At 44.5% G+C, this 15543-nt stretch overlaps 1 protein-coding gene across 1 annotated transcript; it reads left to right on the top strand.

Annotated features, from left to right (window-relative positions):
- The first annotated feature begins 280 nt into the window (after positions 1 to 280).
- LOC120840530 lies at positions 281 to 4501 on the top strand. Its single transcript, XM_040501175.2, has 3 exons — positions 281 to 328; positions 2933 to 3003; positions 4174 to 4501. The coding sequence occupies exons 2-3, from the start codon at positions 2941 to 2943 to the stop codon at positions 4429 to 4431; spliced, it is 321 nt and encodes a 106-aa protein (XP_040357109.1). The 5' UTR covers positions 281 to 328; positions 2933 to 2940; the 3' UTR covers positions 4432 to 4501.
- Positions 4502 to 15543: the final 11042 nt, after the last annotated feature.

Here is a 15543-nt window from a genome sequence, read left to right on the forward strand (position 1 = left end):
CCGTGCATCACATGCAGTACAGTGACTGAGAGTTACAGTTTTCTGCCATGCTTCTACCCAGGTCAAGTTACAGGGAAAACCGTGGGGCCTCATTACTGTCATGCACGTAATAGATAGTTAATGCTGTGACCGTGATGGAAGACAACACTAATTGTATCGGCATCAAAAATTAGCTAACAATTTTTATTAATTTGACGGAATTTGTTTTTACAGTGAATGTACTTTTTGTCAGGATCTGATGAGCTTGGATTGTGTCTAACTCTTGACCGGGAATCTCCGACGAGTCCAGCGTGTAATCCACGGCGAAAGGCCCTGTACAGCGCTATTTGTAAGTGCTTTTTATTCTAATAGTCCGTGAGAGACGTTATGATTGGTTATTTTTGTGTTCGAAGTCATGTTTATTTCATTTTCGCTGTTAAAATATGGCTGTCTTCTTGGCGGTAGATGTGTGCTGTAGTAAAGTCCTCCCAGTAGGTCCAAAGCCGAATGCCACAGAGTGTTGAGTTAGTCCTTATTTGCCAAGATTCGGCTTGTTGGGTGCGAGTGGAGTGTCAGTTACGTCACTGCGATATGTGAATGTATTTGCCAGGAATTATCTTTACTCAACGAGTTTTTTTGTTATGTGACTGATTTATTTTAAATTCTTGATTCATTCAAATGTCATGTTCTGTTCCACTGTCATGTTCTTTCGTATAACAGGGTATTTATTGGACTGTTAATTTAGTAGTACATTTGACACTGGTTAGCTGAAGAGGGAGGCTAGCGGTTTGATTTTTAACTTGTAAATAATATGGAGGTAATATGGGTACATTTATGACTACATATTTCTGTGCCGCAAATACCGTAAGTCTTAAAACATTCTTTTTTTGTTTTCAATCAACGTAGAAATATAGGTGTGAACTTAAATGGCAAGTTTGTAATTATCAATTCTTAAAAACACCTGAAAAAAAAATTTTTTAAGTCTTGTTGGGGCACGCGTGTCAAAGAAAATTGAAGCAAAAAAAACATTTTATTTTACAGAAATATTGATGGCGCGAGGTGCCTTGCAATTAAGTCAGTAGTCACCTCCTTTCAACTGCTTTTCTCTTGGCATTCGGGCGTGTGGAGGAAAGGCGGATCGGCTTCACCTTCACGTTGAGGTGGAAAGAACGAATGACCATCTCGTTGAGGTGGAAAGAGCAAATGACCATTCTGTCATGTCATGGACTTTGCCCGCATAATTTGAAATCAATCTTTTGCCGTCAATATTGCTCTGAACATTTTTTTTCGCATAAAATTCTTTTGACACGCGCGTCCCAACCAAACTGCTTAAAATAATTTTTTTTTTAGAGGCCCTTTAAAGCTAGATGAAGGGTTGAGGGTCACTATGGTGTTGCAAGAGTAGGCCTAAGCAATTTATAAATTCACCTTCCTACTATTTGAAAAAAAAAAGAAAAAAAGAGCTCTAAATTCGACCTTGCAATGCATGTGCCTGCACCTGCATTCAGAGTGGCGCAACCAGTTCATTCACATGCACCAAGAAATTTAGAGCGCACATCTATTGTGCAGCTAGCTGCATGATGAAGTGGCACACATGAACAGCTTGCTGACTATCTAGTAGTGTCGGTTGTGGCGGAGCTTAAGCAGGCCATAATGCATTCTTTGTTTTGACATGTGGCACATTTATCAATTATTTTAACTCTTGCGAATCACAACCTGTGTGTTCTTGGGTTGGGCTACTTTTACACATATATATATATGTATATATATATATTTTTATAGAATTTGTGCATTTTAGTATGTATAATTTTTTATTTTTTTATTCAGGTTAAATGGTACTTTATAGCAAATTAGCTCCTTGTAGAGCTGAAATTACATTTAGTCAATGGTCTCCCCAAACTGAGATGTTATATGCATTTGCTAGCTTTTTTTTTTGTAAAGGTGTAAAATAAACTATAGTATACGGCAGCCAGCTCTGAAACACAATAGATTGTTCACACTAATTAATCTATAAAAACTTGGACGATTCCACTTGGACAAATCCAGTTGTTAAGAAATTGCATTCATCCTACCCTTCGGGAAAGTCTGTATAAATATAGAGCTATGTCTTTCGCCACTGTGGGCAGAGGCCAGCTAAATTGCTACCGTTTGGAAGGTGGAGGGGTGATGTGCAGGGAAGCTAAGCCCTATCCCTCTCTCCCATATTGTCTGCTATAATTGTTTCAAATATCAAAAACAAAAGGGGGGGGGGGCAACTGCCCCCTCCCCTTGCACCCTTGTCCCGATGCCACTGTCAGGGGGTAATAACTTGGGGATGCCATAAATAAATGCAACCACTTACGGCTGCCATTGCATTCAAAGGAGAAAATAGAGAGAGAGGGAGAGCGATGTGGATTATCTTTCTCTTAGGTATTCATGTTAGAAGGGGTACTAATGGTTTTGGATGGTTGTGGCTGAGCGAGATAGCCATGAGTGCTGCCTAAGTGTTTGGTTCGGACTCTTGTTCAATCGGCAAAAAAGCAAGTCCCAGTCAACTATTCAAGTATATCCTATGAATGGCTCCTGGGATTTTCGAAAATGGTCTATTGTCTTGCAAATGAGTGTGCTGGTATTAACTAAGGACACTTAGCAAGCTGTTTACTCATTTTTAATATTGCTGACTTTACATTAAAGCTGGTGAACTTTCAGCTTTCTTCAGCGCATAGTTTTTTTTATTAGGTCCAAAAAAGTTGGGTATATCTTTCTTGATTGGATTCTGCATTATTGTGATCATTCAGCTGTGTTGAATGAAACATATGGGTTTCTTATCCCAGCCTTGATATTTATTTTTATGCAGTCGGGGGGTGGTGGTCATTGCCTTGATTTCATAGTGTTTTGGCATAGAATTTTAGGAATTATTGCCATATAAGAATACACTTACCATCAGAAAACTAAGCAACCTCATTCTTTGCAGCTCCTGCCATGGAGGTGGTAAAGAGCCTGGCAGCCCTGCTGAAGGATTCACCAGCTTCTCTCATTGAGAAGGTATGGTATACCATTCTGACATAATTTCTAACCTCTTAAACGAAGTGAAAACTGGCTCACATGTCAATTTCAGTATGCATGGTAACTCAGAACCCTGCTCGCAGGTACCTGTGAAGCAAAAGCAGCCAGGGAGGCTGTTCTAAGAGCAGCCTCTCTGGCATCTCGTAGAAAAAAAGAAACCTGCAGTTTAACAGAGATTCATCATCACCAACTCGAAGAACACACAAAAAGCATTGAAAGAAATCAGAAGAGTAGCTTTAAAAAGATGAAGTTGTTTAAAAACTTGGTTTGCCAAAAAAATTTAAGAAATATTATAATGTGACTAAATATGGTGAAGGAGATGTTCAAACACTTGCTCTGCACCTGTTGCTGGGCTAACAGGCAGTATTGGTCTTATGCCTTCAGCCTCTATAAAAGATGCTCTAATAAAGCAACAAGCAACAGTGTTTTATATAGGCATGCACTACCTCAGCAGACTCCGAGCATACCGAGATACATACAATAAAATGCAAATAAGCCTGTCGTGCTTATTTGGTAATTCTGGCAATTTATAAAGACAATGTGGTGTGAAGTGGGGAAAGAAAGTTTAGGCTTCAATCTTTGAGCTAGTTGAAAGGCCAAAATTATAGCAAAAGGCAGGATATGGTGTTGTTGCTCTTATTGTGTGCTGGTGTAACATGAACAAATATTTTCATCTACAAATTGTCACTTTACTGAAGTGTACCTTTAATGGTGTGCTACTTGATGTGCTATTTGCATTGTGTTGTATTTTTCTGGGCCCACGAGGGGGCCACATATATTGCCGCGCATGATGTGGTGGCCGAGTGGGCACCGCTCCTGGGTGTCATGCAGAGGTCCTGGGTTTGAATCCGGGGACCACTGCAGTTGCTTAATTACTCGAAAAACCCGTGGTTCTAGAAATTTGCTCACAGTGCTCAATGCTGAATGCCTTGTGTTGTAATGGTCTCATATATTGAACCGCCTCTACAGAGGTCAGGGAATTTCACCTGAAATTGTCAGGGAAAATCTGGAAAAGTTGGGGAATTTCAAAATAATAATTCGCTAGACACCCTGAAATTGCTGTAATTACCCCGAGGAGACTAAGTAGACTTTCTTTGGTAATTATCTTCCTTTCAAATACTACAAATTGCCCATGTTTCTTCTTCACAGGAGGAGGATCATGTCCAGCCAGCCTTCCCTGTGATGCAAGTCAGGGGAGGGGCCTCAAGCTCACCACTCACAGTGGTGCTGGAGGACTGCTCCTTCGAGGTAACGGACATTGTGGCCGGTATTGCGCTCATTCTTGCGCTATACTGGGTCCATGACATTTCCTGCTGTCCAAAAGCATCCTGGTCACTTGCTGTGATTGGCAACTTCATTGGCTTGACCTACAAGACCAAGTCATTCTTGGTACTAGATTTAATTTAAAAACTGGAAGATTGAGATCTTAAATGAGTGTATTTTTTTACATGTACATTAAAATCTGTTTTTTTAACGAGCACCGTATTACTGTTTTCACTCGACCTTGTATGAGGGCCTGTATGGGCACCCTCTGAAAAGGCTCAAGCAACACCTTTCGTCCTGTGAACACATGCAGAATTCTCTTCGGACATTCGCATCCGTGCATTGCGGAGTGTTGTAGCTGTGAACAAGAAATGCCCATATTCGAGGGAAATAAACACCTTGCTTAAGGGATTCAATGTCTTGGAAGCTCTTTGTTTGCCCTTCTATAGAGTTCAGACACACTACATGAAAGGGAAAAGATAACACCTAACAGAGTGTACTTTTAGCTCTGACGTAGAGCTTAATTAACACTTCTTATGGAGCTGAAGTTACCCTTTACGAGGGAGTTAAAATAACTCTTGGCATGAGAGTGTAGCCTTGACCACTCATTAGAGTTGTTCTATTTGCACCTAAGAGAGTAGCCACAACATTCGCTTCGAGGGTACGTACAACACCACCTGTAGGAGTCTATGCTACTCTTCAAAAGTGTTGATTTTACACCTCATTTCAAGGAGTAACCCTTACCCTAGAAAAGAGTAACACTAACTCTCGTCAAGAGTAACTCCTGGTTACTCTCAAAAGTGTAAAGTCAACACCTCGTCTTGAAGAGTAATTGTAACTCTTGTCAAGAGTAACTCCTTGTTACTCTTAAAAGAGTAAAGTCAACACCTTCTTTCGAAGAGTAACCCTAACTCTCAAAAAAGGGTGGATTCTGCGACAAACCATTTACACTCCAAAAAGTGTTAAGATGACGCCTTTTTTTTTTAGAGTGTTTATTAAACAACGTACGCGACATGCTCGAAAAACGAAACCGAAAGATGAGTCGGGAGGGCGAAGGCTTTCTCCCGTCTGCCTGGAGAAGGAGAAAAACGTTTTGTTCCACTCCTCTTCTAGTGTCCGCTTGGGGGCGCGTCAGTAGAAGTGAGGAAGACGCGCCGTTGCTACTTTTCTCCTCCATTTTTTGTTAGAGTGCAGGGAAACCAATCTCACACCAGAGACTCAGGAAGACAAGCACCCACACTGAACTTACAACTCTTCTGTCTTCGACTACTTCATTTTTCTCTTCAACCTCTATGTTGACTTTTCAGAACGTGATAAGTAGAAGAAGTAGCACGAAGTGCAAGCAAAATTCTAAAGACAAGGCAAAAGAACAGTAAAAGAGAAGAAAAATAAAGAAACGGAAAAAATGTATAAACCAAAAAGATTTCTTGTTGGCAGATCTCTTATGTTACCTGCCATTTGTGCCAATGCGAAAATCTCTTTGACGGCGAAGGGAGACCCACCTGAAAGCCGGCGCACTCAGCTCGCGGACGAAGACATCCCAGCAAGAGGAGCTGGAGGAGCGACCGTCCGTCACGTGATGTTTACTTGCTGTGCGCCGCTGCGCTGGCTGCGCCCGGTCTGGACGCTCGCTCGCGCATGAACCACCACAGGCGGTGAGGGCGGCAGCTGTCTTGGTTGTCGCCGCGATCATCTGTCACCATTCAACCGGACTAAGAAAGTAAGCTAGCTCATTTTCGCATGCGCCTTGTGAGATAACCGAAGTGCAAAACGAATCAAAGACGCATAACTTAACACAATAGCGCGGGCTGAGTTAGAAAACCCGCTAAATTTTTTGCTTAACTTCCCGACTCAGTTGCACGACGGAAACCTATCCACGCATCAGACTCGACTCGATGGACGTGTGCTGGACAAGGGCTCATCGCCATGGGTGTTTGATTTGCTCTGGACTGAGTGGGCTCTCCCGAACTCTTTCTGTTCGTACATTTTTTGCCTTCGGGCGCCGTCACCCTTTCGCTTTCGGGCGCGGCAAGAACCAGAGAAATCAGATTTTAACATGAAACATTAGACCGCGCTCGTTGAATAATCATAATGAGCGCTCTCGCATACTGAATTTAATAGAGACACCTAGACGGTGGTCTAGATGCTCTCATAACCAAGTAACTAGCCCCCCAAATAATTCTGATGTTAAGAGAGCATGTCGCGTTTTCTCTAGTTTATAAACTGATGTTTAGAGCAGTTGCTGGATCGCGTACCCCCGCTTGATCGCTGCAGCCCGAGTGCGGCCACCTTGGTATTTTAATTTGTATATAGCTGTCATGTAAATATTTTTGTGTAATAAAAATACATTTTTGTCATGTGAAAAAATCAGGAAATAAAGGAAATAAAAAGGATCGGTGGCCGAGTGGTTTAGCGCACACCAGCTCGGTGCACGTGGAGCAAAAGCTCCCGCTGCGAAACCCAGGTTCCTAGGTTCAATCCCCACCCCTGCCAGTTTCGATCTGGTTGAGAATCGTACCGGTGTGCGGTCGTATATCACTACTGCGTGATGCACGTTAGAGACCCCAGGCTAGTGTTTCTACTGCACTGGCTAAATTTCGCATCTACAGCTCGAAGACTCGTCGCTCGTTGAGGCAACAATTTTTTAGGCTGTATAAACATACAATCAACCCAATGTTTTTTCAACGTGTCTTCGATTGACAGGGTGGTCGCGCTGCTTGGTGACAAGGTTGACCGCAAGCTGGGAAACTTCAAGGCCCAATTTTGTGAAATCCGCCACCCGGCTAACACCGGCGCCAAAGATCGAAGCCCCACCATGGGTCTGCTGGGCTTCCTGTGTGACCGGGAATTCGGCCGGCTCGTCTGCAAGCTGGGCACACAGAGAGCCATCCTCAGGCGCTCGAGACCGGCCTGCTAGAAGTCAGCAACCAGTCGAGGCCCGGAAAGACCACCGGCGCGAAGACCGCTGCTAGGCTTTTCGTTCTTCACCCTCTTCACCATCCCATTATAATCATAATTTTACACACAGTTCGTTTTTACAATACCCATTCATTATCATTAGGAGTGGTGCAGCAGGTCTTTCCGGGTATGGGCGACTTGCCTTCCTGCGGCACCGCGGCTCTCCTGAGTCAAATAAATATAATATCATATTATGTGATTTATATCGTAAGAAAAGGTAGCAGTGCGGTCTTAAATGGATTCTGAGACGCCATTATTGCTCGCCGAGGTTTTTATTTCGTCATTACCTACAACAGCTCTAGTACCAAAAACACAATTTGCTGCTTACAATTCGGTTTTCTTTGCTCCCGAAACCTTCCGGTCGAAAATTCGCCGTTTAAGTCTAACTCAATCTCGTCGCCATGGTCACGTGGCGTTCAAAATTTTGTGTACCAAATATATTCAAAGTTGGGGGTCACCTTAAAAACACTTCAGTATTGAAGAAAAAAAAGTAATATAAACACAATTTTTTTTTCCTTAAAAAAAACTGCAAATACTTTGATAAAAAAAGTTTCACGGATCATAGGAAGCACACATACACGTCATTTTCAAAATAGCGACGTATACGGGCTGGACTAGGCGATGGCGGCGCACGACGGACCAGCGTTCCAACGGACGCGAGGCCGCTACTTCGGAACCGTCATTCGTCGTACCGGCCAGTCGATCTTCAAGCGCGGAGCATCAAGTGGAAGGGACAAAAGTGCGAAACAATCGCGCTTTAAACGCTTCACGAAAATTCATTTTTGCCGTCGTCCGTTTCATAGGCCAAAGAAGCGGAGGAAAAAAATGCGGTCGGGTGTAGCCACGCTGCTTCCGGTCACGAGCTTCCGTGCACGTGTTTGGTTTTGGTTTCAAGTAGCTGAGTTTTATTTTTTTTTTTAATTTAGTAAAGATCTCTGGTACGGCGTGGCGTACATAACACGAGAAACCACAAAGCCGTGTAGCCTACTTCTCTTAGAGGCCGTACTGCTGGTTCCTGATTCTCCTCAGCATCCCGACGATGTGCGTCGTGGAACTGGTGAGCTTGTTGATAATTTTAGGATTTCTTTTCGACTGGGTGAGGATCTGGCCAAGGATTCTCCCCTGCTTGGACTTGGCTACTTCTTGCCCGTCGACATAGATGTTCATGTCCGCAGGTGGTTGTCTGCTGTACGGGTTCTTGAACACCTGCATTTCTGACTTTTGGAAAGAGCATTGAAGGCCTCAGACTCTAGCGTATGAGGCCAAGGCATTCATTGCACTCTGCAGGCTTTCTTTGACTTGAGCGTCACTGTCATACTTGCACCAGATGGTGATATCGTTGGCGTAGATTGCGTGTTCCATGCCGGGAATGTCGTTCAGAATCTGTGGTAGCCCCTTGAGTGCGAGATTAAAGAGCAGTGGCGACAGAACTGCAGCCTGAGGAGTCCCGATGGGCCCTGGCAGATACGGGTTCGAGGTGTGACTCCCGATGTTCAGGGTGGCAGTCCTCACCGTCAAGAAGCTGGTGATGTAGCCGTAGGTCTTCTGGCCACAGTCGATGCTCGCCAGACCTCGCAGGACGCTCTCGTGAGTAGTGTTGTCGAAAGCGCCTTTGAGGTCCAGGGCAACGATTGCTCTGGTCTGAATTCCTGATGGTCTCTGCAGAAGGTACTTGTAGAGCCACAGTAGTATATCTTCAGAGGACACGTGCAGACGCAAGCTAAACTGCGTGTGTGACAGCAGTCCTTGCTTCTCGACGTGCGTCACTAGCCTCGAGCTGGTGATGCGCTCAAATGCTTTGCTAAGGCACGAGTTCAGATATATTGGTTAAAGGTGGTCGAAACTGAGGTGCATTTTGGGGTTAGGTATGAGTCTGACGTCAGCCTCCTTTTAAGGCTTGGGGCACTCGCCATTAGACTAGATTAGTAGTTGTAGTTGAAATGGTCCAATAGTTTCTTGATGGATTGGGCATTTTTGTTGTAGAGCAGTTTGGCCGCGATGGAGTCGGCACCTTGTGCCGCCGCTTTCTTCATCTTGGTCAACTCGCATTCTTGCTCCCAGACGGTGATGGGCTCGTCCACTGCAGGGTTGGCTCACCCATAATAGTCATTTTGTGCTTGAGACGGTTTGATGCACAAATACTTGCTTGCCAGCTTGTCAAACATTTCGTACGCGGTGAGAGGGCTCTTGAACGCGAGTTCGGAGATTCGTTCAAACGTGGCCGTTTTGGTGTCGTTGGGGTCAAGTAGTGCCCTGAGGAATTTCTATGTGTTCGCCGAGCTGAGTCGACCCTGGATTCTGTAGCACAGGTTGTACCAGTTTTTGCCTGGTCAGCTCCGCGGCGTACTCCTCGGCCATGTGGCTAATCGTGTGGATTTTTGTTTTTAATATCTTGTTAAGGCGTTGATCCTTTTACCTCTTGGTGAGTGACCGTCTGGCGTCCTACAGATCGAGATATGGATTTAAACAACGTGTCTCCTTGTCCATGATGAGTACATTAGTGCAGGCTGCCGTGCTGCTGACGGCCTCCTTGGTCCAAGATTCGATGTCCCCGATTGTGAGAGTGGAGACCTCTGTACTTGCGACACTTATTCCACTCTATGATCTCAACTTGACCGAGCTTCCTTGTGCTGTTATTGGCTTGGGCAGAAGAGGACGAGGAAGATATAGAATAAACTAATGACGTTGAGATAGGACGCTAACGGGAGTACTTTGTTTTATTAACGACCACCAACACATGGTGTCAGAAGTACAAGAACCCAGGACTGACCAGGAACGGTGAGCGATGGCTTCGCCGTCGATTGCAGCCACCAGCTCATTCCCGTGCCAACCGCATTTCTCAAACCCCGTGACTGGCCCCATTGAAAGCGCCAGTTCAAACGTTTTCGAATCATCAGTGGCCTTGCCACAATACCTGAACCAGAGCAGGTCAACGCTCTAATATACTTCATCGGCGACAAAGCAGACGACAGTCTACTCTCCCTGAACTTATGGGAAGGCAAAGCAGACGACAGTCTACTCTCACTGAACTTATGGGAAGCCAAAGTGGTGGAGTATACGGTAATGCTTTCCGCCTTTGAGAGTCACTTAGTCGTCTGTAGGTACGTGATCTTTGAGGGAGCAAAATTTCACAAAAGAAGTCAGCGAGAAGACGAAGGCGTGGAAGAATTTATAACACATCTTCTCAGCCTCGCCAAGACTTGCGACTTCGTTGCTCGGCACGAGGAGATGATCCGAGACCGAATTGTCGTTGGAGTTCTCAACCATTAGCTGTCTGAAAAAAATGCAACTGGATGCAGGACTGACACTCAAGAAGGCTACCAACCTGGCTCGACAGTCCGAAGCTGTCAAGAAACAGGAAGTTACTCTCCACAATTCCCTGAGTGAAAACATTGGCAGAGTCTTCAAGAAGGAGGCAGGTCAACGGAATGGGAATACACGAAATGTAGAAGCGACTCTATCTTGGTCTGATTTAGCAACTCCTGACAAAACCTGCACGAAGTGCGGCTACACACACCATCAAAAAGACAAATGCCCCGCACGAAAAGCAACCGGTAACAAATGCAGAAAACTTGGACACTACTCACGGGTTTGAAGGAGTTCTGGTGCCCTCAGGGAAGTAACAACGTCGGAGGCGGCAGTTCTAGGCTCCGTAGCGTCGTTAGATGGACAGCGATAGAAAGTCACGGTCGATATCCGAGACATTTCCATAACGTTCAAAGTCGACACCGGTGCTGATGTCACCGTCATTCCTGACAGGACGTCGCAAACAATTTCAAGGATGTTTTCCTATGGAGCCCAAGAAAATCCTGAAAGGTCCAAATAAGTATGTATTGGCTGTTATTCCTATATTGAATGTGACCCTTCACTACAAAGAGAAGGCCTTCAAGACCGACATTTACGTCGCAGAAGAACTAGAACAGCCACTTCCATCGAGGGATGCAAGTGGACAACTGGGCATTGCTCAGCGTCTTGACCAAGTTGGCGCCTTAGGGGACAACACTGTAGACCCAAAAAGATAATGCCCGAAGTTATTTTCTTGGTTGGGCCACGTCAAGATTCAATACAGGATCAAATTGAGACCTGACGCTAAACCAGTGGCACTTATGACACCTCGAAGAGTGGCCAGTCCACTTCTTGATAAGACCAAAACGAAACTTGAGGAAATGGTCAAGATGGGAATAATCGAGCCCGAAGAAGAGCCAACTGAATGGTGCTCAGGAATGGTGATAGTGAGAAAACCCAACGGAGACGTTTGAATGTTGTGTGAAGACCTGACTTAACTGAACAAATACGTCGAAAGCGAAGCTCATCCACATCCTGTAGGAGAGCACGTTTTCGGACTGCTTGCTGGAGCATGCTATTCTTCGAAAATTTATGCCAATTCTGGATTTTGGCAGTTTGAGCTTGCCAAGGAGTCTCAAGCTTTAACAACATTCATCACACCCTTCGGAAGATTCAAGCTTATGAGACGGCCTTTTGGAATATCATCTGCTCCAGACATTTTCCAAAAAAGGTGTCGCAAATCCTCAGTGGTATCGAAGGTGTGTTATGCAACATGGACGATGAGCTCATCTGTGCCGACTCTCAATAAAAGCATGATGACAGACCGCGGCGTGCCCTAGAACTTCTTCAGGCTCAAGGAATGACCGTCAATCCGGACAAGTGTGAGTTCAGCGTCAAAAAAAGTAAAGTTCTTGGGTGACGTAATCGACTGTGAAGGAATAGGTCCAGACAGTGCCAAAGTTAGGACCATTGTGGACTTGAAGCCTCCTTCATCTGCTCGTGAGCTGAGATGTTTTTAGGCATGGTGGATTGTTTCACAAAGTTCCTACCAAACATGTCGCAGATCGCCTACCCACTTAATTCTTTATTGAGCTCGAAGCTTCGATGAACTCAAGCTCACGCTGACCACGAGTCCCGTGCTGAAGCTGTTTGACCCAGGAAAACACACAGTGTTTCATATGGCTTGGGAGCTGTGCTTCCTCAGCTTCAGACAAATGGATCGTACCAACCAGTTGCATACGCGTCAAGAACACTCACAAAGACGGAAAGAAGGTATGCCTAGGTTGAGAAGGAGGGCCTGGTGGTAGTTTGGGCGTGCGAAAGGCTTCAATATTTTTTGACTGGACTTCACATTGAGATTGAAACTGACCACAAGCCGCTTGAGCCAATCTTCACGTTGAAGAACCTAGCGGGCACCACGATTCGACTGCAAAGAATGAAGATGAGAATGATAAGATTATCATATATGATGACACACATGCCAGGAAAAGCGCTGATTGCCGGTGACACATTGTCCCGCGAGCCTCTAAAGGAAACAGGAAACCCCGACCTGGAACAAGAAGTGGCTGCATACGTCAAGAGAGCGACCGCAGACGTTCCTGCGATGGAAAAGAGACTTCAAGAAATCAAAGAAAAACAACAAGGACACTACATGTAAACAGCTGGCAGGGTACAGTGAAAAAAGGTGGTCCATTCGGAAAAAAGTTTCTATCAACTGTAAAGTGTACTAGCAACAACGGTCAGAAATTGCACTTTAAGATGAACTACTCATGAGAGGATACCGACTCATTATCCCGTTAACCATGCGCCCTGACATCGTCCAGAAAATCCACCAGGGACATGAAGGGGTCACCAAATGCAGAGCTCGAGCGAAAGACTCTATGGTGTGCTTGGGAGAAGAGCGCGTTGGTTTAAGTCATGGATGAAGAAAGAATAAAACAATTAAAACAGGGACAACACCAACCACATCTTTCAACTAGTAACAGACGAGTAAACTTTCAAAAGCGAGCAGCCGACTATACCCAGTAAGAGTAGGGGAGAGAAAGGGAGAGAAGGAAAGATAAGAAACGCGAAGTGCAAGTCAGGGTGGTAGGGTTATCTCGGATTTTAAAAGTTCAACCTCAGTTTTCGTCAGCAGGAGGGAAGGGTTTGACACGTTGTTTTTTGCTGTGGTCATGGCGAATGATTCCATGATTTCCCTGCCGAATCTGCTGTTATGTCCCTCCAGCATTTTTGTGCCATCAAAGAGGGGATGACAACGCAAACACGAACGGGCATGTATGACTTTGAGATGATAAGAATCTGGAGAGGCCTTAGAAACTTCGTTGTGATGGCTGCTCGCTTTTGAAAGTTTACTCGTCTGTTGCTAGTTGAAAGATGTGGTTGTGTTGTCCCTGTTTTAATTGTTTTATTCTTTCTTCATCCATGGCTCTATGGTGGCCCGGCATCTCAATGGTGATTGAGAACATGGTACGCAGTTGCTCAGCATGCATCAAGAAATCTCCAACCGACACGAGCTTTTGATTCCATCGATGTTTCCAGAGCGACCCTGGCAGAAGATCGCGATGGATATATATTATCTGCCAGGAAAGAACTACCCTTTACTGACAGATTATTACTCGAGGTATCAAGAGATGTCACTTTTGAACTTTATGACCTTCAGCTGTGTAATAACACACTTAAAGCCAATTTTTGCACGACATGGAACGCTCGAAGTGGTGTTCAGCGACAACGGACCACAATTTCAACCTGTGGCTGGAAGTGAGTTCCATCGGTTCGCCCGAGAGTGGGGCTTCGATCACAGGAGCTCTAGTCCTGGATATCCCCAGAGCAATGAATTTCTTGAAGGCGCTGTCAGAATTGCTAAGAAAAGCCTCAAAACACATCCGACAGCTACATCGCATTACAGTCCTACCGTGCAATATCATTGAACAGTGGATATAGTCCCGACGAGTTGCTTATGGGCCGCAAGCTGAGATCATCCCTATTATCTGCTCCTTCCACTTGGGAACCGAAACGTGTGAACACCCAAGGACTCAAAAAGTAGGAAAGAAGAAGAACTCAGCAAAAGTCTAACTACGACAGACGACGTGGCGCACGACAACGGAAACCACTGAGAAGAGGTGATATCGTCTGGATCACCCATCAGCAAAAACAAGGCGTAGTGTAATCTGCAGCGAAGTCTCCGAGATAATACTTCGTGGACACCGACAAAGAAACCCTTCGCCGAAATAGATTTCACTTAAAGCGTTCTGTGCCGGACATTGGCCAAGATACTTACACAACAAGAAGTGGCCCTAATGAAAAAAATCATATGAATTTAAATAAGAACTGATATGAAAAACCAAAAATTGATATGCGACATATGAGAACTGATTTGAAAGACCAAAAGCTGATATGCGACATATGAGAACTGATACGAAAGAGCGAAAAGCGTATATGCGTGATATCAGAAATGATATGCAACATGAGAAAACATATATGCCGAATACAAGTTCATATCCCTAATGGAAAGATTATATGAATTTATATAAGAACTGATATGAAATATCTAAAAACTGATATGCGACATATGAAACTGATATGAAATATCCAAAAACTGATATGCGAAATAAGAACTGATATGAAATGCCCAAAAGCTGATATGCGACATATAAGAAATGATATGCAACGTATGCCAACTGATATGAATGTGTCCAATAAACATATCAGAAATAAATTCATATAAGTTTTTTTCAGTATACGACGTGCCGTGCGGGAAAACAAACACGTGACTTGGGACCGAAGTGGAGCGGCTTGATATACTGGCTTTCAGATAATTATGGCATGAGCGTTTTCTTTTTATTAAGAGATGCACCCCCGAGCCGTTCAAAATACTCTCAGAGGAAGGGCATTACTAAAAAGAAATCCAACATGCTGAGAATATTATTTATTGCTTAGGTGGTCACTGAAAAGCTCCGTACTTACAAAACCACCTGTATAGACCAACACGTGGCCCTGACGTCACGCAGCTGCGGTGGCGCTGTCGACGGCACGGCGCGTGCGCACACGCTTCACTCCTTCCGAATTTCGTTTCTGCGCATGCGCAGTGCCCACACCTGGTGTAGGCGAACGCGGGCTTGTTTGTAAACAGCGTGTCGGTCTATAAAAGGCGGAAACGCAGAACTCATAAGTAGTTATTGGGTGTTCTGTTGTATTCATGTTTGTTGTGCCGTGTATGCGAATGCGCTCAATGTATAGTTCAGCTGACTCTAGTGGTACGCGTAATGTATCTACATGCTGGCGTTCGTAAATAAAAATGTTTTTGTAGCACATGAATTGGGCGGTACCTAGCGCCACCTAGCCTAGTGTAACTGATATGCGGCATATGAAACTGATATGAAATAATAAGTTCTGATATGAAAAAGGTGTCCAATAAACATATCAGAAATAAATTCATATAATCTTTTTCAGTAGGGGGGCCAGTTGTGAAACTTGTAAATAGACTTTTTAAAAGGGGAAGATGTGCTTTCA

This window comes from Ixodes scapularis, unplaced genomic scaffold (genome assembly GCF_016920785.2).
Source record: "Ixodes scapularis isolate PalLabHiFi unplaced genomic scaffold, ASM1692078v2 ptg000549l_1___fragment_3__unscaffolded, whole genome shotgun sequence".
NCBI lineage: Eukaryota > Metazoa > Arthropoda > Arachnida > Ixodida > Ixodidae > Ixodes > Ixodes scapularis.

Excerpts from the sequence above, each read along its gene's own strand:
- LOC120840530 (XM_040501175.2), top strand. The coding sequence starts at position 2,941 with ATGGAGGTGGTAAAGAGCCTGGCAGCCCTGCTGAAGGATTCACCAGCT. Across the intron at positions 3,004-4,173 it reads CAGCTTCTCTCATTGAGAAG|GAGGAGGATCATGTCCAGCC; the intron begins GTATGGTATACC and ends TCTTCTTCACAG.